The sequence below is a fragment of the Rhinichthys klamathensis genome, unplaced genomic scaffold (assembly GCF_029890125.1).
Source record: "Rhinichthys klamathensis goyatoka isolate OS25496 unplaced genomic scaffold, OSU_Roscu_1.1 h1tg000136l_1, whole genome shotgun sequence".
Taxonomy (NCBI): Eukaryota; Metazoa; Chordata; class Actinopteri; order Cypriniformes; family Leuciscidae; genus Rhinichthys; species Rhinichthys klamathensis.
This window is the reverse complement of record NW_026606671.1, coordinates 830,599-848,076: the sequence shown is the minus strand read 5'-3', so window position 1 is coordinate 848,076 and position 17,478 is coordinate 830,599. Positions and strand designations below refer to the sequence as shown.

The window sequence follows — 17,478 nt, the reverse complement described above, 5'->3', positions numbered from 1 at the left end:
TTCCTAAAGACATTATTCTTCAAATACATTCCATCAAAACTCTGTAATGTACTTAAAAAGTTATATGGATGTGTGTCAGCGTCATTTTTACAGCTTGACAGATCTGGTTTCCTTTCACTTTTAATATGTGGAAAAAATATAATGTAAATATAAATTGCAAGGACAAATTTCAAAAACACTAATTAAAAAACAAAAAACAAAAACAAAAAAAAAAACAGGATAAAGCAGATGCTTCCTTGAATTCAAGTCATTCTTGAATGTCATTTAAATGCTCTTAAATACTTGATTCAAATTGGTCATTAAGTAAGTGTGAATATGCTTGTATATTTAATACTTTAATTATATGGAGAAAAATACCAAGGATAATCTTCAAAAACCCTCATTTTGGGGGGAAAAAACAACCGCATAAAAGCAAAAACATGACAGTAAGAAAATAATGACACAATTCCTTTTTGGGTGAATTATCCCTTTATTTATCCTTTTTAAAAAATATATTTATTTTTATAGCTAGAGATTTACATTAGAAACACCAAGTGACAGAATTTTGGTTAAATGAACTAGAACACAACCAGCACTCTCTCGTTCTTATTCTTTACTAAGCTTAACCTAGAAATGATATAAAATCCCTACGAAATGACTTTTCTTTCTGAGTGTGTGTGTATGTGTGTGTGTGTGTGTACCTTTATCTGTCTTTGTGTGTATTTTATTACCTGGGGATCGACTTGAGATTGTCCCCTGTGTGAAACACATCAAAGCTGACAGCTCTATCACAAAAGTCTCATGGCCCCTCGTCTCCTCCAATCTCACTCCCTTTCTTTGTTTTCCTCAGTGTTGATTTTCTGTGAGAATAAGCAAGTGTTTTGGCTCGGTAGTGTGTAAGTCCACCATCACTGGACCGGATAAATTCTCTGTGTGTATTTGTTCCTCCGTGAAATTGAGAGTCAGATTTATTAGTTTATGTTTGTCTTTGTCTCTCTTGGTGTGCGGACGGACGTGTCCATTACATGGGGAACAGAGAATTGTGTGTTTTTCTAGTGCTTTTGTGTGTGCGTCGGTGCTGATGAGCTTTCAGTGTCCTCGATTAGAGTTTCCTCTCCATTTCACCATCTCGGAGACTCAGCGGGTCTCTGTGAACCTGTCCGACCCCTTTCATTTTCACAGCTAACACTGCTCTTAAACAAATAATGACACCCACACACACAATGTATACATACTACATCACAGAGATGGTTATTAATGTTTCTCTTTTTTTTTTTGCCTGATTTTTTAACCTTGGTTAACCATCAAGCAAAACCCTGTCTTAAAAATAAAGCAACAACATTATATTGTCATTATTCTAAATGAAAAAGGCGCTAAGGACAACAATTTAAAGCCAAAAGGTTAGCCGTCATTTACGTGTGCCGTGCAGGAAATTAATTAAAAATTGTTTGAGAGAAATGTAAATCATTTAGCTTAAATTAATCTACACAGATGCAATAATAGTAAAAGCATTAGCAAACTGACTGTAGACTGTAAAAAAAAAAAGAAAGAAAAAAAGATCAGGCAAAATTCCATTGCTCTTGGTCATCAGGAAGCATAATTAGGTAAAGGGGAGCACTAGTGCCCTTGTGGCTCAAAACACAAAAAGGGAATATGTGTCACATCCCTTAATTAATTTCTCATTTTCTCCCAGCTCTGACCACGATTAATTGCTAGGCAACGGCTCCGGAGGCAAATTCAATTGTTTTTCATTCAATTGCATTGTGATGTTATCATTTAGGGCCATTTGATTGCCATGTGTTTCATGTGTCAATGAGAAACAACAAGGAAAAAGGTAGCAGGAGATCAAGGAATGGTGAAAAACGTACAATTTCAGCCGCAGAGAACAAGAAAGATAGCCTGGTTAAAACCAGACCATTCTCAGTTGTAACTGAGTTATGGTCTGGCAAAGCGTTATAGACAAATCATTTCCAGAGGGGCGTCACCAACGCACGTCGCGGATAGACCTAAAACCTATCAGAGCGATGAAGGAGATGGCTTATGCAGAGCGGCGGAGAAACATCTCCGAGTGTTGTTCTTTGCTCGGTTTTTAACAAAAAGGAAACGTTCAAATCGCTTAAAACAGACGCGATAGCTGATTCGAACGAGTGATGTTCGACGGCGGCATCCATCTTTGTAATGTAAGCTGCAAAATCTGCTTCAAAATCCCAGCGCTGTCGTCATCGTGTAAAGCCCGCCCCAACGTTTCTGATTGGTGCCTCGATTTTGACGGATTGGAAATGGGCTTGAATGAGCTCTTTGCCAGACTAACTTTCAGAGCAAATCTAAATTTGCCGGAAGTTGTCTGGGTTTTCCCAGGCTACAAGAAAGATGCAAAAAGACACTTTTTTCCCCCATCATAAAAAAGCATGCCATTTTTAATTGTCCACTTCTTTTTAATCTCTCTGTGTTATGGACCATAAACTGAATACTCTGTTAACAACTATATTATTTAATAATAATAATTTATTATATGATTTTTTTATGCATAAATCTGCATTACAAACTCTAATTAACATAAGTAAAAATACAATAATTAATGCTGTAATAATTACTATAAGTAAAATGTAATAGCTGAAGTGTAATACAATTACAAATTATGATTCATTATTATTATTATTAATTGTATAAGTATTGTTTTATAAATATAGAATAAGTGTATAGGTATTTTTTAAAATGCATTTCATTTTATATACTATTCATTGCTAAGAATTTTTTTATTGAAAATACAGATATAAAGGCCTGTACATACTAAGAATGATTAATGTAAAGATAACTATAACAACAACTATATTAGCTTCAACAACAGCGGACGATAACGTTTTGATTGGCTGTCATTGTTTTAATTGTTCATCAGCTGAAAAAAATCGTTCCGAAAGTGATTCTTACTACACCGTTTCTGTGTGCCTTTATAGGTGTGGTGTGGACTCTGCTATTCTTTTATATTTAGAACAATTTTTAGAACTATATTTTTATTATCACCATAGTTATCGTCCTTGGTGTGAACTTTATCAACATATTTCAGCTATTAATTTTACATACTTGTGGATCAACATATTTCAGCTATTACTTTTCACTTATTTAGTGATTATTAAAGCATGTAACATTTGGTATATAATGTGCCACCTACAGTATAACATGTGAGATGATAATGCTTGTTGTCAAGTACTCACTATTAGTGTTTGCTATGAACATATACATTGCACAAGCTACTGTACAGTACACAGTGCATATAAAATTTTGGATTAAATTCATGCTCTCTCGAATACTTGATTCTGACTGCTCATTACACAAGTGAATATGCTTGTATATTACATACCATTAACCTGCAGGATGTGTGTTTGGAATAGCTGCTCGTAGCCGTCTGCATGGCAGGTGTAGTTGCCCATATGTGTAGTGGTCACCTTGGTAATGTACAGTGATCCATCATCTCCGAAATCCTGTTAAAAATACACAAAATTACATCAACATGACCTTAAAGAGAGAGAGATTATGACACACAAGTGGAAACAACAGCCCAGAACTGGAAATGCCAGAGTCAACCACTATCACCAACGTTAGTTTGAATGCATATATCTGCAAATAAAAAAGTGGGAGTGCAATCAAGCATCCAGATACTGGATTGCAGAGAGAAAAGAGAGCAGCTTGCAGTGAAACTGTTCTGTGATATAGTGAAAAGAAAATACAGAGGGACTGAGAGAGAGAGAGAAAGAAAAGGAGAATGGGCACAGTTAAAAAACAAGGTAATCAATAGGAGCAGATTGCAGCGGACATTTGCATCAGCTCTGCTGCAGGCCGTCATTAAAGCGCTACACACACCATTTATTCTCAACACACTGCTTCTGAGAAAAACAACAAACTTAAAGGAACAGTTCATCCAAAAAATCTGAATTTTGTCATAATTTACTCAACCTCCCTTTCTTCTAATTTCGTGTATGACTTTTTTTTTCTTTTGCTGAACACAAAAGATGATTTTTTCAAAATTACATCTGACACCATCGACTTTCATTGCATGGATACATACATATATATATATATATATATATATATATATATTTTTTTTTTTTAAAAAGTATCTTTGCATTCTGCAAGATGAAAGAAAGTACATACAGGTTTTAAATTTCATGCGAGTGAGTAAATAATAGAATTTTTATGTTTGGGTGAACTATCTCTTTAAAAATGACAAAAGAGTTAAAAAAAAATACAAAGAAAGAATTATTTATTTATTTATTTATGAGTATTTATGCAGAAGGTATAGACCTGAACATGCATCTAAACTCCACAAAAAAATGAGTAGATAAACAGATTAAATTGAAATGAAGATAATTCAAATTATCAAGTCAGATAATAGCATTAAAGGGATACTCTACTGGTTTTTCATATGAAATAAACTATGTTATTCCCTTAACTAAGACGAGTTTATGCATACCTCTCTCGTCTCAGTGCGTGCACTACATCGCTGTCTTGCGGCGAAACTTTATTAGATCTTATCTCAGCCCTGTTCATTCAATACGTGCCAAGAAGAGAAGCGACCAAACACCTCCACGTTTTCCCTTTTTAAATACAGTTACACGAGTAGTGTAACTCGACCTAGGACGGTGACACATAATAAAACGTTGCGCTTTTCTAAGCGTGTAAAATGGATAACTATATTGTATGGCAGAATACCATAGCAAGTGCTTGGGAGCACTTCGACTCGGTGCAGTAATATCATCTCTCGTGAAAAGTCCGCTCCCGTTGAAATGACTATATCATTCCTCCTGACATGTCTAATAATATAATACATTTTTATATGAATATCCCACATTTCTGCCACAATCTCTTGATTTCAGTTAGTGTTACCACAGTAACAGGCCACATATACAGTAATATATTTTAACAGACAAGCTGCGGGCCGTAACTGGCCTTTGGACATACCTGTAATAGAACAATCAACGAAGAACGGCAGTTTAGCTGTGTGTTAATATGCACTAATAAGGATGCAAAACTGCTCACTACAGCCCACGACCTTGATTGTCCAAATCAACAAGTAAACAACAGCTTTTCGTCACAACGTGCTCTTAATGAGTGAAAACCGCAGTACAGTAAAAAGTGCTTTATAAAGAGGCAAAACAGAGGAGCCTCTGAATATGAAACGAAATCAGATCGTACCAAGTCATTTGAAAGTCTAATGATGTGAATAGAAAAGAAGAAGAATCAGTGCGTACAGCAACAAGCAGCATCAGAGACAACAAAGGCTGAAGAGAAACGGCATCAACGTCCAAACAAAACCCCATGAAGCTAATAAATTCAAACGCCACTGTTTTTACAAGGTCAACTGGCCTTTCCTGTCATCCTGATGCTCAGGAACATGAAAGTGTTCCTTCAAGGACGATTCAGATGGTTCTGATTAAATATGTAAATTTTGATTTGATTAGGCTGCAGAATCCAGATAAAGCCAGAATCATGCAGTAAGATTGAATATACGGACACTCACATTTATGAACACAAAACCACAATGAATGTGTACACCAGTATTGTGGAGAATTTAACTAACAGCACTGATGCTGTTAACTTAGCTCAGTTTTCTACTTAATGAGCTACTTTTACCAATGAGTGCCAGGGTAGCATGATGGTACATTGCTGGTTTTATGCGACATTATATTGTGCATGCAGCTTTAAAACCTAACAAACCGAGGCATTAATCAAACCCATACTCTCTCTCTTAAGTTCTGTTGAGAAGTGTGATTCATTTATGGGAATTCATTCAGATGATTTATTTGATTCCCTGATTGATTCTATATGTATACTTTAACTGTATTTAGGTTTACATCTATCAGTTTAATACAAGAATGATAGTAACTTGTAGTGTAACTAATTTTTCTAAAGCTTGAAGATTGGAAAGCTAAAGCATTTCCCCAACACTGATGTACAGTATACTATAAGGGATATGACATAGAGCAAACCACTGCAAAATATAAGTCTAGCATATGGCATCATAAAGCTCATGGTAAATGAACAGAGAAATAGGATGTCTTGAAGAGGCATTGAAGAGTGCAAACCATCAGCTCCTTCATTTCCCTTGACTCTGAACCAGCTCAATAGTGCAGGCACCATAACCCAGTCTTCAGATTTGTGAGTCACCAAGGGTTAATTGTGGTGTTAGAACTGATTAGCTTTAGGGTTTTCAGACTCTAGCAGCTTACAGGCATGCAAACCCAAACACATGAACCTACCTGAGAGGGGATCTGCAGAAAGGAAATCAATTGAAACAACATTTCAGTTTCAAGAATAATTTTTGATGCAAAAGAGAAATTCAACATGCAAAGACAGTTAACTCCTGGTTATCAGATTTCTTTTGCATAGGAAACAGCTGTCACTTTTTAATGATTAGACATCTACTTTAGGCAGTCTTTTTTAATTTGATCATTCACCTTTATAGGCCATTATACAGTATTCAACAGTGTGAGACCATATGCTAGTTCAAACGGTTCTTCTTGCTAATCCTTAGTAAAGTTTTACCCACAGTTACTACTTGAGTCTTTAAATCCTCTTCCTTTGTTTTATGTATTCAGGGAGCCGCTTTATAATGGCCATGTGGTGGTCTCAGTAGCGTCCCATGATGCAACGCTCAGCAAGCGCCCTCATTTTATCACATTAACGTGCACTAGATGCTTCCTTCCATGAAGAAGAGATTCACAGCTCTTAACGATATTACCTCTAACTATACTTGCATTAATGAGGTTCTATCTGATGGCAGACTAAAAAGTAGACACAAGAAAGAAAGACATGCATAAAATAAAATATTTATACAAATATAATTCACTGAACTTAACAATATAACCCCAACTATATTTGGATAATGGGGTTCTATCTGACAGAAGACCTAAACTAAACGAAACAAATTGAAACAAAACAAAAACAAAACAACTCTAAAAAAAGATGAGGTTCTCTGAAGGCAGACTAAAAAGTAGACACAAGAAAAAAAGAAATGCATAATGATTAAAATCAAACGAAACATTTATAACAATAACAATTAAATTCACTGAACTTAACAATATAGCCCCAACTATACTTGGATAGAAAGAAATGCAAAGAAAATATAAAAAATATAATAAAATGTTCATACAACATGGCTTCATGTGGGACGGTTGTGACAGACATGATGACAATAATTGCTCTGGGAAGGCAGGATACCCCAACGGTGTGTGAATGTTCTGGTGTAGGTCAGCCAGCTTTGCTGTCCTAAAGGATTGTCTGTAGAGCTGCTGACATTTAAACAAGCTTTCCTCTGAGTCTGTAGATTATTCATGTAGATGCTACCATCTTGTGTGAGTGTGTATGTCCCGTCTGGCTGATATTGTGGAAGGGACTGCAGGGCGAAGGTTCTAGAGATGGATCTTGGCAGCCACGGACTCCTTACTCATTTAAAGACCTCATAAACGTTTAATGAATCGAGGATGACACAGAGGCTAGTGTTGACTCAATTGAATAAATACCCCAGTGAACGGGCTTTTGGCTGGTCAAATATATACACAGTAATAGAAATAAAAATACAGTGTAACATACAGAAGCATGAAAAGCTTTCTTCTACATAATGTGGCACTAAAATAATAAATGTTTGTGTATTTTTACATAAAAAAATGAAATAAAATAATATATTGTAGGATAAACTGTAGTTTGTAGGGAATACAACCAAAAAAAACGAGAAAAAAAACAACAACCTTTTCTCGGGCAGACTGCACATATATTTATTCATAAATATATAACACAGCGTTGAATGAATTTGTACTCATTTATATTAGACAAACTGAGTTTCTAGCCTGTAGCATATCCCACGAGAGACATAACATATTCTCTATACTGCTTTCATTTATTTAAGTACATCTGTTAAATTCTTTTGTTAACTATTTTTTTCTTAAATGACTTCCTTTCATATTGGCTTAATCAATCAAGCATCATAACAAACTACCAAACCCATTTAGTTTCTCTTGAGTATTTTCTCTCTCAATTCTCATTTACACTAATGTGCTTTCTATTGAGTTGTAGCCGCGTTGAGTTATGTTGCGTTACAGTGCGAACATTTAAAACATCACTCATATCTCAATTTGGTATCATGGGGCCATATTTCATCATCTTGGGTTGGTTAAGGTTGCTGTAATAAATATATATTATAGCTGGAGCGTGGCACAACTGTGGAACATCTGAAAACTTAAGAGACTTTGGAGACTTTAATTTCAGCTCTTTTAGTGTTATTTGTAGGTTTCTTTTGTGAAATCCCACCTGGCCTGGCTTTGTTGAATGTTTCACTCCAAACTCCATTACGTTAAAAGCTAAACTGAGCAGAAAGCACATTGAGAAAGACAAAGTAGATTAGATTGAACATGGAATGATCTCACACCACGTCGTATCATTTTAAAAACAAGCTCGCTGTTGAATGTACGTTTGCACTTGTGTGTCAAGCAATTTATTGGCTTGAAAATGCTGCCGCTCACTTTTCATCAGCTTTAAAAAGGTAGATGATTGCAACACTTTCCAGATGGCTCGCGCACACACACACACACGCTTGACGAGTAAAAGCAGAGTGTGACGGAGACAAAATTAGGGTAAAGGCGCATGTCACTCACGTTAATGTCCTTCAGCTCCAGCATGTTGAGGGCATGGTTGTTGCGTCTCCAGATGATTGGCGGCAGCTGGTCTCCAGTGATGGCACACGTGAGAACAGCGCTCTGACCCACCGTTACCGTGGTAACGCTCAGCTTTTGGTCTTCGGGAAGGCTAAGCTGATAGACCTCTGAAAAACAAATGGAGACAAAGTGTGGTTGATATCGGCTTGATTTTTTACTTTTCCCAGTAAATTTGTTCACTAGGTGTCAACATCAGCCATTCAAATATATTTTAAAAATAAGTTGCTGCCTTACATTTTTTATAGCACAATCCACTTGGATGTTAAAGTAATTTCAACTTAAATTACATTAAACTGACTTCAAAAATGAGTTGGATCTTGCATAACATGACTACATGTGATTTCTAGGGAGAACATCATCTAGTTTTCTCAGATGCCACATTACCGGTGTGAATGTCACTTCCTATGACACATAACATTCCAATAAAACAATAAACAGCACTGCAGACACTTAAATGGAGGTTCAAAAGTCGACTTCTAGTTTTATAAATCAGGCTGGTCCAAAGGTAACACAGATGCATCATTATTTAAAGTGAAAAGAGAATAAATACAGAGCTGCTCCTGGTATGACCTGACCATGAACCAAGTCCAAACCAGTTCACCGGTTCAAGTCCAAACCAGCACTAACCCCCACACACACAGCCTCTTGAGGGCAATGTGTCTGATCTCTTTATTTGTTTGTGAGTACTTTGGATAAAAAAGATAGCACAACATTTCAAATGTCATGTTTTTTCACATTTTCAGCTAATAGTCAGTATTCAGTCCAGATTTAATTCAAGGCTCAATAAGTTTTTGGCCTCTCATGGCCATGTTTTGCTAAGATCTCTATATTATAATTGCACAAATGTGCAAATAGGTCAAATGACAAAAGCACATACAATTAATAAAATTAAAATGAATACTGAAAATAGAAAAATAAAATATTAATAAATACTATAATAGTATATAAATAATACTAAAATAACACTGCACTGAGCTTGATGCAATGCATTCTTATATTGTCTTCACTGTGAAAGATATAAGCAAAGTTGCATCGGAAATGAGCCAAAATGGGAGCATGCATATAATGCTGCCTTCATAGGCAGCTTACTAGATTTTGGGACAGATCATGTGTGCAACGAGCCACTATGTTTTCTAGCTCTGAAATGTCACCTTTCTCATAACATATAAGCAAAAAGACACCTGGAGCGGGACAAGGATAACAAATAAACCCCAACACCCAATTCTATTTATGAGCCCCATCAATCAGCTCCGGCTCTTTAGAGAATCTGATGAGCATCTAATACGACTGAAGTCGCTGTACTGCCCAAGGCGAGAGCTGAGATTGCTTTACAATCTGACTCATAGCTTCACAACACTTTTTAGAATGATCTTGATAGGCTTTGTGTTACTTTAAGTACGCATCTCCTGATAGTTTCACTTAGTTTTGAAATTAAGATTTTAATGACGGTGAGAATGAACAGCTGTTCCTACGAGCCTCTCAGCAGAAAGGCCGACCAAACACGGCAGTTCATTATGAAGGCTTCTTTTCAACTAAAAACTACTCAACTTAACATCTAGTTTGGATTTAATTATCTCCACAGCCAAGACTCAACAGTGTCATTCAGTCATTATAGGATCGCTGTTTAAATATATTCTCATATATCATTTCTCAGTTTTTCTACAGCGTGAGAGGAATAACAGAGCCAGGTGCCAAACACTTCGGTTGGTCTAATTAACGGTAAAGTCTCTTCATTTGCTTTTCAGTGGAGCTATACCCTGACCTTTTGGGTTAACCAAGGCCACCTGCTAATAAAGCTGACAGCGACTAGCCTTCAAATGAGAAAAATCAGAAAAATGTCAAAATGAGATCTCCAAGAACAGCGTCAGCACTCTGCTAGCTAAGTAGTTATGCTCTTAAGTAAAATACATTTTTCTGTAGAGTGAGAGCAGCTCATTTCATTCCAAAAAGAAACAATTAACCAAGGTGAAATGTATTCATTTATTTAACAGATTTCTTAAATAGTGTAGTTTTGTATTGCTAGCTTACAGCTAACTATTTTTTTTCAAGACTACCTTTACAGTACTTTAACAACTTTAATTTATGCCAGGCTGACGAGCTAGTTGTAAAGTAGCTTCCTCAATACAATTGCACTGAATCTTGATTGATTTGATCTCCTTCCCATGATCATGTTAGTGACATCTAAAAGGATTTTTCAGTTATTTTAATTACAGCGATGCACAGAGATGCACACAAGTGAAAAACGTAATCAAGCTGCGGCAAAACAAATGAGTACATGGGTTGGGATATCTCAAATGATTATGCAATTAAAGATCCTGGGAATTATAACCAGCTTGCACGTAAGACAAACATGCCTCTCGCCTCGCAAGCGGCAATTTCGCATTTCAGCGCTGTGCTCTCATTTAAAGCTAATTTACCAAATTAGTCGGTAATGTCTCTTATTCATTGTTTTGCTCTCAGCTCATATAGTGGATAACAGCAGTGTAGCGCTGGTGCACCTTTAGCAACCCTCATTTAATGTCAGATTCATTCTGCATGGCACACTCTCTGCGTTCATGAGTGATTTCAGGGGAATACTTCTGTGGAACAGTTACGAGACAGAAAGAGAGAGGATCTGAGAGTATATGCACCATAGCACAAATACATGAGTGTCACTTTTTATGTATTTAACCAGAGATCAGATATGTAGTAGAGTTTGCTTATTTCTAAGTCTGAATTTTGAGCAGAAACTCAGTCAGTTGTCAAATTTACACTGCAAAGGTGACACATAAGTGCTTCTGAAGTGGCATTTAAGTGTCTTCACACAGACTGTGTAATGCTGCTCAGAGGTGGAATAAAGGCATTTACACAGCGATCGCAACTCTATACTTTGATATTAGGAGATGAGTTGGATCAGAGCAAGGACAATTTACTGGCTTTTATGCGGCATTACATCTTTACACTGAATTTTGAGCAGAAACAGAACAGCCTTAACGTGTCTGTTGTCAAATTTACACTGCAAAGGTGGCAGAGAAGTAGCCTACTTATGAAATGGCATTTTAAAGACATCTTTACACGGCTGAGTTAAAGTGATAGTTCACCCAAAAAATGAAACTTCTGTCATTAAGGAAAGACACGGCAGGCAAAAACATTGTTTTTTTTTCACTGGTCAATTTTGAGATTTTGGGCTATTTCACTTCAATAACATGTCTTCTTTCAGACTTGTGCTGAAAAAAAGTCCAAAATACACATTTAGGTCTTTATTTTACTACACTTAGTCTGTTTGCGTGTATAGATTTCGCCTAAATTCATCAAAAGTTGGCGTTCTAAATTACGCCGTCTGCACCCTGTCATCACATATACCGCTAGAAAGCTTTCTCCCTCTCCTCTGCAATGCTGTCGGATCCAAATATGGTAATTTCCTGTTTATCAGCAACCAATCATGATGTAAAATCGGCGATTTAACTCGAAATATGCAATCTCATTGGCTAATGGCAATTTCTGACAACGTGATTCGTTCAGAGTCGTCACGTGACGCGCTCTGACATTATATACATACATCACATTATACTATACTTTACACACTATACAAAATAATTACATTACACAACACATTTCAGTTTTTGTATAATATAATTACTGTATAATAGTAAACAAATCTGTAGTTGTGGGATCCTAAAGTGGTTGTGAGTCCCTCAGGCAGATACATATTCACCTGTGTGATGGACTGTGGATGTGTTGTTTTGGATGTTATGATTAGTGATGGATGAAGCAATAATGAGTTTTGGATGTTATACAGTGTGATACATGGAATTTACTTGGACCAAAAGCATATTTTGTCTGTAATTCATGGCTTTCAATAGAAATTAGTGGAATTTTGCCATACAAATCTTTAAAGGCCGTTTTCTCAAAATGAGTTTCTCACACTCCTAGTGACGATTTTCCACTTCTGTAGCACCTACAAACACCAAACTTTAGAACATCATTAGTCTTATTCCTAACTATATTGTGAAGGTTTGTCCGGAGGGATTTGTTGATAGATCATTCTTGGCCAGATTTATATGACATTTTATGCCTAAAAATAGGGCGGAAATCAATTTAAGGCTATTGGCAGTATTTCCTGATTTACAGGGTAACAAAAGGAGATATTCATAATTCCCTCTGGTAATGTCTTTTCATTGAAAATATCAACAAAATGCAAATACATTTTTGAACCTTGCTTTTTTCAATGGTCAGATTCGTCACTTCAAAATATATATGCAAATTAGCACATATTAATTAGATATAGCCTGATTAGCATATTTAAACATAAAATTACAGAAAACTTGCAATACATTTTTTTTTCTCCTATTCATGCGAGTAATCAACTGGTAAACAACATAATGAGTTGTTCTGCACTAAACTGTATTTTATAAGCTAATTAGTAAACAAATGTTATGGGCCAGCTAGCTAAAAGACAACAAGCCTAAGGTAAAAAGCAGGCTAGCTCGTAGCAGTTACTCATTATTTTGTCTACTAATAGCTGAGGATAACAAAAATTAAACAATGACTAAAAATCCATTCAAATAACCCAATTCTATATGAGAAAAGCAGAGGTGTGTTGCATAACTAGTAGCTGACATATTGAATGTATGTGTTAAACATAGGTGTTAACCATCAATTCTAGGATGCTAACCTAGCTAAAACAGACTGCATGAGCTAAAGATTGTTGATGTTGCTGTCCACCAAATTTTAATGGTTGTTTAATTTCAATAATATAAAAAATTACGTTACTAGTTTTTTTTACAGTAAACAATACATCAATATGTTACTTTTTAAATATGAATACGTGGTTAGTACTGTAGCTGTATTTAACTTATTTTAACAAGCCAGTTTTGACAGTTTTGAATTTGACATTGTTGTTTTCCACTAAGAATGCAGTGACTCACTTAAAAATGTCCATTTCAGCACCACTAACACAAAAACAAAAAAGACAAGAGCAAGCTGTTTCAAAAAGTGGTGTGGACAAAGAGAATGAACTCTTGCTGACTTACCAGATTGGGGCTTTTAGAACAGTATGGGGGAATGAGAGAATAATGTGAGGTACTCAGAAATCAGCACTGAAAAAAGCAGACTGAATTTGGAGAAACTAAACAGCCAATGTTAGACAGTAAATTTCCTGTGTATCAAGGCAAACCTATTTATTCCTTTCCTAATCACCTGACATCTGTCAACCAATCATTTTATGATAGTGCTGTCAGCTCATGCCATATTATATCAGGAAATGCCAGTAATGGGCGGGGAATTTGCATGAATATCAAATTTCTATTTATGAGTATAGACTTCTCATGGAGTGTATAGACAATACACAAAAGGCAACAATTAAATCTTGATATATTTTCTAGGATTCTTATATTTCCATTTTTGTCATTAATTACGGTTTTTTGAAACACAAAATTTGATTTTACAGAACATCTGAGCTTCTGCCTTTTTTATACAAAAAAGTAGAGATTATTTCTGCCAGACACCATGAAGGACAAAAAGTGACATAAAAGTATCATGCAAGTGGTCCTTGTGACTTGAGATACACAATCCTGAAAACACACACACACACACGGTGCTATATCATGTCCTTTTTGGACCTTCAAATTGGGGTGAACTATTCCTTTAAAGAATGGCTACATCTTCATCTTTTTACCCTATTGCCATTGGCAAAAATTAATCTGAACTCTCATGAATACAAAAAATAAAACCTGAATGCAGTAAATCAGTACAAGTACAACTACGTTTCAAAACAGACCATGTGTATGAGTGAGCTCTAGAATTCAGTAATATTTTTTTCAAGCCATTCAATTACACTCTTTTGTGTCTTAATAGATTTGGAATTTGCTCCAAGGCACCGCGTTTTACAATTCCCTGTAGGAATGAAAAGAAAAATGGATTTTCAAGAACAAGGAATACAAGTGAGAAGATGAGTATTTGTTTAGGTGGATGTCAGTGTCGGAAACAGAAAGAGAGAAAGAGATTATGGTATTAAAAACACACAGATGCAGCCTAAACAAATATGGTGCACCAATCACAATGCAAGACTACATTATGTGGAAATATTATGACAGCTGCTGTCCAGGCATTTAATCCTGAGTCAACGTTTGTGATTAATGACAGTGCAGCAAGTACAGGTTTTGCCCCCTCATTTAGAGCACGTGTAGTAGAGGAGTAGACTCTCCCTCAGGGCTCGACCATCTCTCACAGCAGCAGCATGAGTCTTTCCCATTACAGAGTGGTGATGCTTCTACTGCAAGCAGAGCTACAGTTAATCCAACTCAGTGAGAGACATCCCATGCACACAGCAGCAGAATACGTTTTTTAGTCCTCTTTTAGGGGGTTGTTTATTGCAGGGCCCCCCAACACGCCTGCCCGCTACGCCACTCCCCCAAACTTTTGAACAGTAGTGTAACTTTCTAGCTGCAAGCATCAGTTAAGGGGATTTCTTTGAATTTCAATTTCTTTGAATTTTTCGGTTACACTATATGTTGATGGACACCTTTAAATATTCGGTTGACTATAAGTAACATTGCACCTACATGTCAACTAGCTTTCATTACATGTCAACTAACTCTTATTTGAGTATAAGTAGACTGGTAGGGTTAGTAGAATAAGTTGACATGTACTTGTAAAGTTACTTGTAGTCAGTAGAATGTCTGTTGGGGGACCATCAAAATAGTGTTAGCATAGTATATTAACCCTTTAGAACCGGCTGTGTCGTCGCAGACACAGACCAGCAAGCTGTATTCATTGTACCGTAACTCTTCAACCGTTCGCACTATCAAAACCATTCAAATTGCCCCTGACAGTAGACAACATGCGCTTTTCTGCAATATACGGCTTATTACGGTAATTCCGTCAGCAAATGACAGCTGCTTTCTGGCAGAGCGGGAAGGAAGGATTTGAACAGAGAGATACGAAGCGCGGCAGCTTAGAGTGTTTTGGATTGCATAAAATAGTAAAAGAAACTAACAAATACATCGCGAAAGAAGTGGTAGTAGACAGCAGAAGAGGGGATTGGGATGATTTTTAATTAAACTCTTTCTAACTCTTTAATTAAACTCTTTCTTTCGTTACTCTTTCACGTACCTTTACATGTGGTGTATGCATGTGTATGTGTGCGTGCCTATGAATGGACGCATTTGTAGGCCTATGTGTGCGTGTATGAAAAAAAGTGTCCTAAATGAAAACTGTGCAACCCAATGTCACAAAAAAGACTTGTATCTGACGTATTATACTTCATTTTTCAACTTTAAAGTGTTAGTTCCTTTCGTTTGTGATTTTTCTGTTTTTTTTCGAAATAAAAATCAGAAAATGTATTCTCGTTTTTAAAAATGTTTGTCTATTTAAATTCTATTTACAAACTCACCGCACACAATAATGGTCAATAACTGTAATTTGTTGAAACTAAGCTAATCTTTTTCTGAAAAAGATGACACCTTGCACATGAAGATAGCACATTATTTTAGAATTTTACAGTCAAAAAATCAAAATGTGTGAAAAACACCTATTTTAGCTCCAGGTTCTAAAGGGTTAAGCAGAGAGTTTACTAATACTCTAATGAAAGTTAGTTGACATGTAGGTGCAACGATACTTATAGTCAACAGAATGTCTAAAGGGGCCATTAAAATAAAGTGTTACTAAAGCCACGTTTCCACCGAAATTACCCAGAACAATTTGTCCCAGGAACTTTTTCGCCCCAAAACTGTTGCTTTCTGTTTCCACTGCTGTCTAAAGTACCGTGAAGATTAAGCAAATTAGTCCGGTGACGTAGGAGAGCACGGAACGCAACAGATTAAAAATGAAAAATAGTGGTTTGAACTCAAAATGCGGCATGAACTCAACCAATCAGCATGTTGAGCACCCAAGTCCCACCCCAGAAAGTTCCTGAACTTCTACCTCGCAAGCAGGGACTTTTTGAGGGGGAAATTGTTACCCGGAACTTAATTTAGACCCTGGTTCCTGTGGTCGAAACACACCGAGTACCACGCCAAAGTTCCCAGTTCCTGGGGAAAGTTCCTGCGGTGGAAACACGGCTTAAATTTTCTATTTTACCTCCAAATTTGAAATGCTTATCAGCATCTGTTTGCAACCTCAGTTTAAATTAAATTCATATTCAGGAATTTAACGGGAATGTAAAAGGCATTCTCAGTCAACCCAAAACACAACAATTTGAGAATCACACCTGTTGGTAAGTCAGTCCCAAACACTATGTAAACACGACTAAAGAGAAAACCAGAGGAACACCAATATTTCAGTCATTAGACTTTAGAACTGATACTTTAGGATAGTTTACAATATACAATATAAAAGCTCAAGAAAACAAAACAACAGACCCTTTCCAACAAGCAGCGATGCCGTCAACGGTCTTCAATCATAATTACCAGCTGCCCTTCCATCAAAAGTCATGCTCCGCTCTCCGCCGCCCATCCACTACTACATTTATGAGTCTGCAAGGCCTCTGTGATAGCTGCAGAATCTTTTAAAAGTTGAAGTCATTGAAGTCAGATGGAATAAAACCTTTACTGTGACCCAATCAATGTGAGAGACAGGCAGTAATAGAAGCTGAAGAAAGGCTGACTTCACACCACCTGTGAAAAACACCATCTCCACGGCACTTGTCAGTAGAGACACTGGAGATGCACTCATATTAGCATGCCATCACAGTACACATACTTCTAATTGGGGTAATTGGAGCTCGTATACAAGAGGGACTTTTCAAGAAAATAAATGGGATAGACTCCTGGTTAAATTAAAGTCCATTTCACACCGTATCACAGAGCTATTTTTT

General features: G+C 36.4%; 1 protein-coding gene across 2 annotated transcripts in view; it reads right to left on the bottom strand.

Moving 5' to 3' along the window:
- fstl5 (follistatin-like 5) overlaps positions 1 to 17,478 on the bottom strand; it is a 141,763-nt gene that overhangs the window by 29,888 nt on the left and 94,397 nt on the right. For both annotated transcript variants that reach the window (XM_056257240.1, XM_056257241.1), the window contains exons 7-8: positions 8,625 to 8,791; positions 3,338 to 3,458 (exon numbers count right to left, since the gene is read on the bottom strand). In XM_056257240.1, coding sequence (XP_056113215.1) covers positions 3,338 to 3,458; positions 8,625 to 8,791 — 288 coding nt within the window. The remainder of the gene's footprint in view (positions 1 to 3,337; positions 3,459 to 8,624; positions 8,792 to 17,478) is intronic.